Here is an 11,225-nt window from a genome sequence, read left to right as displayed (position 1 = left end):
TGTAAGGAGTACTAATGTGTCTCACATTTATGTAAAATACATTCAGGGAAGTTTATACTGTCTTGTGTCTCTTCGAAGATTCAATTGCATCCTCTGGTTCTTCCAATTCACGCTTGTTGGCTATTTTCTCATCCTTGGCTTCTTCCTTAGCGCCTTCTTCGGATTCTTCCTTTTCTTTCTGTCTAGCTAATATTGTCGCCACATCCGGCTTAATTCTCATTCTTCCTAACACGATATCGAACTTTGGATGGGTGAACTCACATTCCGGACCCTTAGGACAGAATCCAGACACATAAAGCGGACACAATATCTTTCTTACATGTCTTTTGGTACAGTTGGGACCATCGGGACAGAATCCTTTCTCGTAGCTGGGGCATGCCGGTATCTTCAGCTGTGGGTCAATGTGCAAATATAGGCATTCTGGAGTCTGCGTACAAAATCCATTCTTAGAGTAGAACAAGCATTCAGGCATCTTTCTCAAGTTGTATTCATGCAAAAACTCACAATGATCATTCTTCTTACAAAGTCCTCTCAACCAATGCTTACACACAATCTTATTATTGTACATAGATGACACATGTTTGTTGGGACAGCTGCTTCCGTTAGGGCATGAACTTGGACCTTTCTGAGGAACGTAGAACTGACAAACAGGCCTGTCTGGGTCAAGACCAAAATTATATTCCTTTCTCAAGAACTGCTCGAACTTGAACCGCTTGTTGCGCGTGTCTGGATGTAATATGGGATTAAGATGGAGCATTATGTTTTGATCTTAAAATTGGATTGACGAATCTGTCAAAGAAAATTCTCAATATATATGATGTGAGATTATATGTTTGTATACGAAATTATTAACTTACCTCTAATCTGCCATAACCAGTTTTTGAGATAAGTCAAATAGGGTAGTAATATATGTAATTTAAATGTAATTGGTAAGTTAAAGTCTACAGCATATTGATTAATAATTTATATTTCAACTTCTCATATTTGGAAATGGATTAAGACATGTGTCACGTGAAGTATTCTGTTTATATGCCGGATTATAAATTATCCAGTTGGGGTAGTCAGGACTTTCATGAAAACAGGCAGATTGTTATGATGTTAATGTAATACTATGTTGTATGAGTTTATTCAATTAGAATTAGGAACATTTTTCAGTGCAAGAATACAAAGAGCAGTCAACAGACAACAGCCTTATACTCCCATACAAAGATTATCTCGATGAGACAATATGCAGGTTCCCCTCCTTTTCTTACACTAGTTTATCAGATCCCAACATCATACGATTGCCAATTCCTGTGCTAGGAAGTATATGTTGGCTTCTAATCGTCGTATAGATTTCTTAGTGGCTTTCTCTGGTATATCCAAGATAGCTTTTCACTTGTCTGACTAAGGTTTCCATCATTCGCGTGTTATCTGTTGATTATCGTCTGCTCATCTTAATTTTAATAGGTGTAGCTTCGATATACTGTTTTGGGGAAGAGTTGTTTGATTTGGTACGGATTGTAGGATCTGGATTGGCTCTGCGTATTGGAGCTATGGTTGGGATGACATCGGCGAAGTTGCCGTTTTCTCCGGTTTCCAACAGTGATACAACTGTAGTGGTAGGTACCGGTTTGGCCGGTTTGACTACTGCTTTGCAATTGCTAGAGAGGGGCCATAAAGTAGTTTTACTAGAGAAGACTGCCAAATTAGGTGGCAATTCCATCAAGGCATCCTCCGGTATTAATGGAGTACCGACAGTTTTCCAGGGTTCTGACAGCAATGATTCCATTGCTCTGTTTGTAGAGGATACGCTTGCTTCTGGTAAAGGACTATGTAACGAAGACTTGGTCCACCTTCTAGCTTCTAATTCCAAAGATGCCATACATTGGCTCACTCTGGAAGACCATATGAATGTAGACTTGCTGTCAGTGAGTCGACTTGGAGGCCACAGCCATGCTCGTACTCATCGGGGAAACAGTAAGTTACCTCCTGGCTTTGCTATCATTTCGGCTCTCAGCAAGAAGTTGGATGCACACAATTCGCTTCTCACCTTGATTAAGAATGCCCGATTGGACAAGATCGTGCTCGATAACAAGTTCCATGTGGGCTCTATAGAGTATATTGATGAGAGCAACGTCCGTACTCTGTTGAAGGCTGACAACTTCGTCTTGGCTACTGGAGGTATTTCAGCTGACTTTGACGAGAGTTCGAATTCTCTTCTCAAAAAGTACCGTCCTGATCTCCTCTCGTTCCCGCTGACCAACGGACAGCAAACCACAGGAGATGGCCAGAAAATTGCAGAAAGAGATGTAGATGCTAAGTTGATTCATATGGATCATATCCAAGTCCATCCCACCGGGTTTGTCAAGCTCGACTCTGTCTCCGACAAATGGAAATTCTTATGTGGAGAAGTGATTCGAGGCATCGGTGGAATCTTGTTGTGTCCGCTGACTGGTAATAGGTTCACTAACGAGCTTAGTACTCGTGACGTAGTGACCAATGCAATCATCGACAACTGTAAGGTACCTAAGACAAACAAACTTGGCATCAAGCCAGAACAAGCCGTCTCTGTTGTTGTAGTTAATGGAGAGGATTATCTCAAGGCTAAGGACCACATCAACTTTTATGTGAGTCAAAACCTTTTGAGAAAGGGCACTGTTGCTGACTTACTTATGTTATTGAAAGAGTTGAATCCTGATTTGCACTTACTGGTAGACAACATTGTTGCATACTTTGAAGACTACAATGGCAAGATTATCTCCAACAATGATCCACTTGGTCGTGCCCACTTTGGCTCCAACTTTGACTTGGGAGACGATCTCTACTTTGGCTTGACCACACCTGTTCTTCATTTCTCAATGGGAGGAATAGAAATCAACACTGATGGACAGGTTACCACTAAAGACAACTCTGTTGTAGACAATTTGTATGCTGCGGGAGAGGTAAGTGGAGGTGTCCATGGTGGAAACAGACTAGGAGGGTCATCGTTGTTGGAGTGTGTAGTCTTTGGTAAGGTCATCAGCGACTCTATCCACAAAAGAAGTACGTAGTAAAATACAGAGCCAAAAGAGCCGTCAAAGCCTTATATGATCTACGAATTACGAATGAATCAAAACCAAAATTATCTACTTGTCAATAGATGTATAAAAGTCAAATGAATATTTCGAGTGTTTTTAAATTTATTATGGGATAAATATACAAATTACTTAAAGAACTTTAGACTAGATAACCACCGAGACGAACCTTAGAGTTATCCAGAACCATTTCAGTCTTTGAAAATTGGTTTAGTTGCCATTCTTAGTTGCATCATCTTTTTCAATAATTAAAATGTTGTATGTATTAAAACCTTCTATATTTTGTGGAAAGTTCTAAAAAAGAATAAAAGACCTAAACCAATATTACAAACCGTGTTTCATAAATCTTGTTTAAACTTAGATGTTAGATGGATATAACATGATTCTGACGGAAGCACCGAAAGTCTTAGCTGGCAAGTTCTTCTTGAAGGTGGCTCTGACCAAACCGTTGTTACCGTGGGTTCTGGCGACCTTACCCCAGATGACTCTGATCTTAGAACCTCTAACTTCCTTGGAAGCTCTGTAGACGTAAGCGATTCTCTTACCCAAGTAGAACTTGGCGTCTTGTGGGTTGGCAACACCTTCGATTTGAATCAAAGACACGTTTGGGTTGGTGACATTCTTAGATCTTTGGTAAGAAATGTGCTTACCTTTAACGTATACTAGAAGCTATGTTAGTAAATTGGACGTTTGAAATTTTTCAAGAAGCTGTTGATTCTGAGATAAGTGAAAGTCAAATGTACTCGAATGAAAGTGATGTGAAATGGTAATCTTTTCTGTAGCTCGGAGGAATTTGATATCGATAACTAGTAGATAGTTTGAAATTTCAGCTATCTGTGGAAGCCAACGATTTTCCAATGTTCATCTACGTTCAACGAGCTATTATTAGTCAACCTCAAATTTGATAGGTGTTTCGTTTCAAAATCCTCACTGTTCAGAATGAATACTTTAGTTGTTTGATATGAGACACGGTTGTACTCTTACAAAAATTTTCACCTATTTTTCACTTCTTGTTCATAATGGTCAAATGTTAACAAGTCTGATGTTGAACAGACTGTTTATACCTTTGACGGTTTTACTGAGGTTGTTGTACATTCTTTTACCTGATATTCTTCACTACTCTTGTCTTGAATGAAGAATTTTTGGATACTCGATATCATATTTTTCACTGAAGAATTTGACTTTACTGGACTCAGAAGCAACTGGGCTTGCTCTTGTTGTTTCACTCTCTTCTGTTACATACATCTGTGAGATTCAGCCATCTTGTATGATTTATAATCTATTATTGGTGTAGAAGCTTAAGAAAGAATCTTACAATATCTTGAATTGAAAAAAAATTTTTTGTTAGTAGCTCTCACTAAGAAACTCAGATGGTGCGGTCTACCAGAATCGTCCAGCCTACTGAGCGCGGAAGAGTAAAGTATGTACCTGCAGATAGCTCAGTTTGCCAGAGTTGCTGGACGTTGAGTAGGTGTGAGTAATTGGACTGTGTGCAGGCGAGAAGTAGCAATTCTTGAGAAATGAGAATTTGTGCCTACTGTGTGTGTGACTGAATAAAGAGCACTTCACTGTGCAGTGCAGCTCAACCAGAAATAGAGTAGCCCTAAGTGTTTGCACGTGAGCAGCCCTAACCGCACCCTAAAGATTCTCTCCCACAGATTAGCATATATGGGCAAGAAATATACTGTATGGGAAGCTGAGATAACTGCAGCAGTGTTGCAACCCGCATTTGCGGCAATTGCTTTCTGGTGATAAGTGGATGGTTGAGTATGATAACAACATAGAATAGAAACTCCGCAGTATAGAAACGTATTTATATATGGTACTCTCCTTAAAATGCTTCTGAGCTGCCTCTAGATGGATATAAAGCATATTTCACATACAATTAGCTACTGTTTCTACACTTTCTCTGTATAATCTGTATTAATCAAAGTTCCATAAACATAGCATAAAACAACCGTTACTCAAATCTTGATCTCCTTCTCGTCCTGCCACTTCTGGATGTTGATTCGCCAGTGCTGGGCTTCGCCCTCGTCGTATTTGGAGCCCTTCAACGAGCCCGAAGGAGCATTACGAATAGACAAGTTAGAAATGTTGGTCAAGTTCAAGAATGCATCGTGAGAGACTGTGCCATCGAGATAGTTGACATAGTCGAACCATCTAGTCTGCCACTTGTCGCCAGACTCAGCTTCTTGCTTTCTCAAGTCACGTTGGGCGTTTTCAATCAACGTCTTTTCTTCGTTGATCAAGTCGTAGTCGGACTTCTTGATGGCTTCGGCGACCTTGAGCCAGGCTTTTCTCAGCTCCAATTCGTGCTGTTCTTCAATGGGCTTAACCTTGAGATGGTGCGGCTCGGATGCCTGCGCATCGTAAAACAAGTCGTTTTTCGAGTTAGGTGAAGAGTAGCCCTTGGCGTAGTACGATTTACCAGACCATTGACCACTGATGCTGAGAAGAGCATTTTCCTTCTTGTTCAGAGACAACTGGTCCTTGTATATTCTGGCCTTGAAGGTGTTCTTCTTGCCTGAAACCCAGCCTCGGCCCGAATACTCAACTACAGTAATGTATCCGTTGGAGCTCTGAATGTAAGAAGTACCTTCCAACTCTACAAAGGGAGAAGCCGAGATCAAACCTTCAATGTGTAATGGAGGTAACGTGATTAAGTACGACTCGTCCAATTCCTTATACTCCAAAAGAGCATGGCCATATTGTTTAACATTGATGGAAGTAGCAGAGATGCTGGATCTGATACCATTGTAGCCCTGTAATACTACGCTGTTCTTAGCATTATGGACAGCATAAGCCGTCACTGGAGGGTGGTGGCTCACCTGTTCGCTCAACAAGATGGTTTCACCAAGCGAGCCGTCGGTAGTCTCTGTGTCTTCCCATTTGCCTACGAATACTTCGCCCAAGAATGGGTTCAATGGCTTCTTTTCCGAGCCCATCGACTCGTTTCTGGAGCAGTATTGTGATCTCAAGGTTGCTATGAACCACTTGGTGACGGCGATGATTCTCTTGAGCGCCATAGCATCGACTTCCTCCTTGGAAGCATCAGGGGTCTGTTGCAAGAAGTTTGGCTCTACCAACAAATCCGGATGCTCGGCCCAGTACTGTGAGTACTCACTCAAGGAAGTTGGAGACAAGATGAAGGGAGGGGCGGTCAAGGAAGACAAGTCACCGTTGAACAGCGCAATTGACTTGAGGAACGATGTCCACGAGCTGGACTGGGCAAACGACGTCATGGTAGCGGGAAATTCTGGCAACAAAAGAAGAATAAATGAAGTTGGAGCTGGCTCTAAAGTGAAGTATTAATACGAGATTGTTAATTCAGCTGGAGCTGTGCATATGGTACGCTCGGGATACGACCGTTTAGGCAAGAAAAAGTGCGACTCGGCGTAGCGATAACGAGAGAGGTCAGGAAATGGATGGAATTGCCAGAGAATAGCGCGAATAAAAGTGTGGTTAGCGGTAACAGCCACGCTATTTACTGTGTGAATTGAGAGAATTAGTGAGAGATTAGCGCAGAAAAATAATTACTGAGAAGATACGGAGGTGAAATTGGTGGAAGTCCCGTAATGTGAGTAGCTAGATCTTTATTTTTAGGGAGAAACTCTATTTTTAGGGAGACTGTTCTCGTCTGAACTGAAGTCTCTAACTGAGTATTGTCAACACAGATAATGTGTTGTTGTAGTTGGACACATTTGCTCGATATTCATCTATTAATGCAGTTCAACCATTGCAAAACTTCTAGATTTCTTTCTCCTAACTTCATACGAGGTTGCAAGCCACCAACACCAATTAAGGTCACGTGCCTGTTCAGCAACCAACTGTTAACCATACCGTGAGTTGCAATAGAAGTCAACTCTTTATAGGTCATGAGATATGAATGTAAGTTGAATTTGGTTTTCTGGTTAGATATTTCATAAAGATTTCCAAAATCGATACTTGGTAATTCACCAGATTACTTTCATTTCTTAAATTACTTGAATATTTTTGAAAATATCACTTTTCGCAGCTAAATCTCAAAAATCATATACTTTTAGTCTATCTAAAGCTTTACATAGATACCCTTATTGTTCAATAAGTTGGACAATAAACACAATCCAGCAGCATACACTGTCAAAATGGCAAAAGCGACTGGATCAGAGCATTCCAAAGTGTTGATGGTCATATTAACCAAACCCGTAGAAACGTTCGCTATCAAAAAGATCAAGAGTCCATTGCTGTTGGTAGATTCCAACAAATACGACTCATGGCTCTCAGGGAAGAACTTCTCGATTAAGTTGTATCCCAACAACAACGTTGCATTATATGACACAACCCACAAGACATAGGGCAAGTTGGCCAATCTACGGGATACGTTCAAGATGTAGCCCGATTCCCGTACAAAGTAAAAGAGCAACTGGTAGAAGATGCTGGCGATGATCAAACCATTCGTGGTGTTAACCGTGAGCCACGATTTTATTTGGGAATGCTTCTTCTTTTTCTTGCCAGAAGTTTCCTTCTGAGGAACAAAAGTAAGCATGTTGTAGGGTGTCTTATAGTTAGTCAAAACAAATGATCCGAAGGACTGGCCAAACACGAATATAGCAAAATAGCCGAAGAAGGAGAAAATGCCTTCCTTATTCATGGTGATCAAGTTTTGAAGTCTGTTGTCGCTAACTAAGATGAATCTCAACAATTCTGTGTTGACCAATACAATCTCGTATCCTATGGTGATAACAAGGGCTACAACAGCTCTCGGCACTACATTCAACACAGGGTCCAATACTCCGAGCAAAACCGGCAACAAGCCCAAGGTGATAAAGAAATTCCAGTGAATTCCATACTCAGAGACATGTTCTTGGTACTCCAAGCTTTTGACACTGACGAGTCTGGCACCACCCAAAACTAGCAAAGGCACTGATTTCACGATGCTCCTTTTCACAACTGAGAAGTAATCCACGACGCTGAATTTATAGCCACTATCACTGGATCCGCGGTTAAACTTATTCTTGATAATGGCTCGGGAATTGACCAACCCCATTGAGAACACAAACGAGCCTACTCCCAAGTCCATAAGGGAAGTACCCCAGGTTTCGACCTTAGCAAATCTTCTAGGAAAGACATTGAAGTCCACGGCCAAGATAGCCAAGTTGGTTATTATGAGCATGTGGGCTCTGTATGCTGTGATGAATGACTTTTTGGGTAGAAGTTGTTTTTCAGCAGATTTCAGCTGTTTGTTTTCATTCTGGCTAGTCCTTTCACCATTTGATTTCCATAAATCAGGAAAGGTGTATTTGGAAAAGACGAAAATCAGCAAAATCGGCACAATTATGGCCAAATGCAACGTGGTGACTTTGTCGCTGTATAAGGTGATCAGTACCAAGATGGGTAGGCAATTGAGGATGAAGTCGTAGAGAAACGAGACCTCATGGCTGACTAGGACGTCGTAGATTCTGAATGCCAAGTATGAGGTTAGAGCCACACCGGTGACGGCGTAGATTTCCAGAACAGAGCCGCCTAGCAAGTCGGACACGAACTGTTCCTTTTGTTCTTTGAGGGAGCTCATGGAGCGAGAGTTATATGGGGTATATCAGATATAATGTTGGGACTCTAATGGTGAAAAGTTGAGAACGCGTAGACGAAGTGAGCACAGAAAATTAGCGAGACTTAGAGAGAAATGGCGAAGAATAGTGACAAAAAATAGAGTAGTGAGAGAAGCAAATTTATATTGGTCTATTGTTATATTTCATATGAGAATGTAGTATCTTAGTAGTTCAGCATTTAGGAAATACGATTGCCGTAGAATTACTTAACTGTAGAGATAACAATGGAGAATACCAATGGCTTCTCTAGGAAATAAACATTTAAGTATGTATATAATAGAGAAATTAGCAGAAGCGTAACTTTCGGAGCCCAACAAGCAAAATATACCGTACTCCTTCCAATATCACAATTCTATACATTCGAATCCATACGATATTTCGCCACACTGTTTCATACCATAGTCCTAATCATCGCTGACTAGTATTTGTACTATTATTGCTGCTGAATTCACTATTCGCTTATTCTGTCTCGCTAGAATTCTGTCTCGCTAGTCGCACAATTTCAGCTTACATTTTCCCTATCTTTTTCGGTATTTGTATTCTCTTTGCACTCTTTTCCTTACGACCCAGCTTCAACACTTCCTTCTGGTTCTATTCATCACACGTCGTGCTGTGATATACATCCTGGTGGCACCGCACACCCATTAGGTCCGAACTAGGTTACTAGTCTCAAATTTAACCAAATCTCATCGGTTCTCACTAAATCCCCATTCAATAAATCTATCAACTTATCCTCCATTATATTTCACCATTTCACGAGCAGCACCTGTCAAGATGTCGCTGTCGCCTGAGTCACGGTCGGCTTCGTCAGATTTCGTCAACGACGAGTCCATAGAAACACGAGCCACGTCTACTGATCACGACGGAAATTCTCTATCCAAATCATCCGCTAAACTTGACAATCCCAGACAATTACTCCACGACTTTGACTTGGTGCCGCCCCGCTCTCCTAGAATGTCGTCTGCGGACTCGATGATGGATATCACTCCCTTTTCGTCCAACAACAGCAACGATCTTGACGACTTTGTAGTATACTCAGATTCAGATGGAGCTTCCCAAAGCTCCCTTGATCTTAAACAGGGTATACCCTCTTCAGTGCACCACTTGCAACTGCTGCCACTTGCCAATTTGGCTACTGATTCCGACGGAAGATCGTCGCCGTTGTTAAACTCGTCCTTAAAGGGGAAGCGATCCGGAACTCTGACTCCTAAACGTAGAACCAAGTCATCCTCACCAAAGCGTCCTCCCCTCGGATCATCGGGAACAGACGGGGAAGATACACCTAGCACAAAAAGTAAACGTAGAATACGAAGAAAGTCCAACAAGTCAGACCAAAGTGAACGTTCTCATCGTTCTTCATTAAAGCATTCAGAATTTGTAGGAACAGGTTATACGCTGATGCCTGCAACTGGCAAGATTTTCCGTAACTTATTGATCTTGGAAGAGTCGCTTCGTGAACAAGTTATCCAGCAACGAGCTCTTCGTCGTAAATATTTGACATTTTTAGCAATTCTCTGCTCGTTGATCGCATCCATCTCCCATCACTTGTTTGTGTTAGATGCTTCAGTTAGCTCAACGGGCACTGTAAGAGTGATTCTCCAGTTCACGTTACTTGCATTGTTGGTCACCTTGATGTTGTACCACTTGTCGGGAGAGTACCAGAAGACGATTGTGCTTCCCCGGAAATTCTTGTCGTCCACTAATAAAGGACTCAGACAACTTAACGTCAGATTGGTCAAGATCAAGACACCTTTAACAGACAAAATTACAGACCTTATCCGAGAGATACTGTTGTCTATAGTCACATTGTGTGTAGAATGCTTACACTATATCAACCCTTCAGCGCAGAGCAACAGGAAATCGAAGCTCGAAGTGTTTCTTGTTTCGTGCCAACTGCAATGCCAACCTCGGATCGGCGTTACAGACGTGAAACTCGTATTAAACGCCAGAGTGTTTAACACAGATATCAGAGAAGGCTGGGAGTTATACAGAAGCGAGTTCTGGATACACGAGGGTGTTAGAAGGCGTAACGATATGATGGCATTTGCCAACGGCGAGCCTCAGCAGCCCGGCGTCTTGGACAGGAGTAGGCTCCTCAAAAAAGATAGGAAGGAAAGAAAAGACAGAAGGAAATCGGGGAACACCTCAGCTTTGTCTACCCCCATTCCCAACCGACTCAGCGAACAGAATCTCCAAAAGTTGAGCCAAGGGTTTGAAAAAACGAGCCGAAGTTCATCTCCTTATGCGGAGCTAGACCTGATCCGCAATGATATTCACGATGACTCTACCCCTACAAGATCTAAAGAACTTCCGGTCGAGTAATGACTCTTAATCTATTGTATGATAATAACGAATACATGTGCATAATAGATAACATTAGATATTATAGAGAAGTTGTATTAAGTAATTATAGCGACTAATTCTATACGATATAAGTCAGAGATTTGGATATTGTCTATGGATATCCTTTCCAAATATATATCGGTATAGATATAGGAATCTTGCAACCATGTTTATCTTATCAGCATCACGTGATGTCAGGATTTTTTTTTTTCTGCGCAGGCTACTCATCTCTGGTACA

At 41.5% G+C, this 11,225-nt stretch overlaps 6 protein-coding genes across 6 annotated transcripts; 2 read left to right on the top strand and 4 right to left on the bottom strand. All coding sequences in view use genetic code 12, as the record gives it.

Annotated features, from left to right (window-relative positions):
* Positions 1-124: 124 nt before the first annotated feature.
* On the bottom strand, positions 125-757 carry PICST_27265 (cleavage and polyadenylation specificity factor; the record flags this gene model as incomplete). Its single annotated transcript, XM_001384002.1, has 2 exons — positions 125-145; positions 203-757. Coding segments are annotated over 2 exons (576 nt in total), but the record flags the coding sequence as incomplete, so codon positions are not given.
* An 838-nt stretch (positions 758-1,595) lies between these two features.
* On the top strand, positions 1,596-3,032 carry OSM1 (fumarate reductase flavoprotein subunit; the record flags this gene model as incomplete). The annotated part of the gene is made up of 1 exon (XM_001384339.1): positions 1,596-3,032. A coding segment is annotated over one exon (1,437 nt), but the record flags the coding sequence as incomplete, so codon positions are not given.
* A 93-nt stretch (positions 3,033-3,125) lies between these two features.
* On the bottom strand, positions 3,126-4,357 carry PICST_83602 (60S ribosomal protein L33). The gene is made up of 2 exons (XM_001384001.1): positions 4,300-4,357; positions 3,126-3,718 (listed from the first exon to the last, which is right to left on the bottom strand). The coding sequence occupies exons 1-2, from the start codon at positions 4,316-4,318 to the stop codon at positions 3,414-3,416; spliced, it is 324 nt and encodes a 107-aa protein (XP_001384038.1). The 5' UTR covers positions 4,319-4,357; the 3' UTR covers positions 3,126-3,413.
* Positions 4,358-4,967: 610 nt separating this feature from the next.
* On the bottom strand, positions 4,968-6,299 carry PICST_72098 (Oxysterol-binding protein). The gene has a single exon (XM_001384000.1). It carries the CDS (start codon positions 6,296-6,298, stop codon positions 5,021-5,023), a length of 1,278 nt encoding a protein of 425 aa, XP_001384037.2. The 5' UTR covers position 6,299; the 3' UTR covers positions 4,968-5,020.
* A 774-nt stretch (positions 6,300-7,073) lies between these two features.
* PICST_88869 (predicted protein) lies at positions 7,074-8,619 on the bottom strand. Its single transcript, XM_001383999.1, has one exon. The coding sequence runs from the start codon at positions 8,605-8,607 to the stop codon at positions 7,105-7,107; it is 1,503 nt and encodes a 500-aa protein (XP_001384036.2). The 5' UTR covers positions 8,608-8,619; the 3' UTR covers positions 7,074-7,104.
* Positions 8,620-9,418: 799 nt separating this feature from the next.
* On the top strand, positions 9,419-10,966 carry PICST_31282 (predicted protein; the record flags this gene model as incomplete). Its single annotated transcript, XM_001384338.1, has 1 exon — positions 9,419-10,966. One exon carries the CDS (start codon positions 9,419-9,421, stop codon positions 10,964-10,966), a length of 1,548 nt encoding a protein of 515 aa, XP_001384375.2.
* Positions 10,967-11,225: the final 259 nt, after the last annotated feature.

Source organism: Scheffersomyces stipitis, chromosome 4, assembly GCF_000209165.1.
Source record: "Scheffersomyces stipitis CBS 6054 chromosome 4, complete sequence".
NCBI classification, from domain to species: domain Eukaryota; kingdom Fungi; phylum Ascomycota; class Pichiomycetes; order Serinales; family Debaryomycetaceae; genus Scheffersomyces; species Scheffersomyces stipitis.
This window is presented reverse-complemented; position numbering and strand designations above follow the sequence as displayed.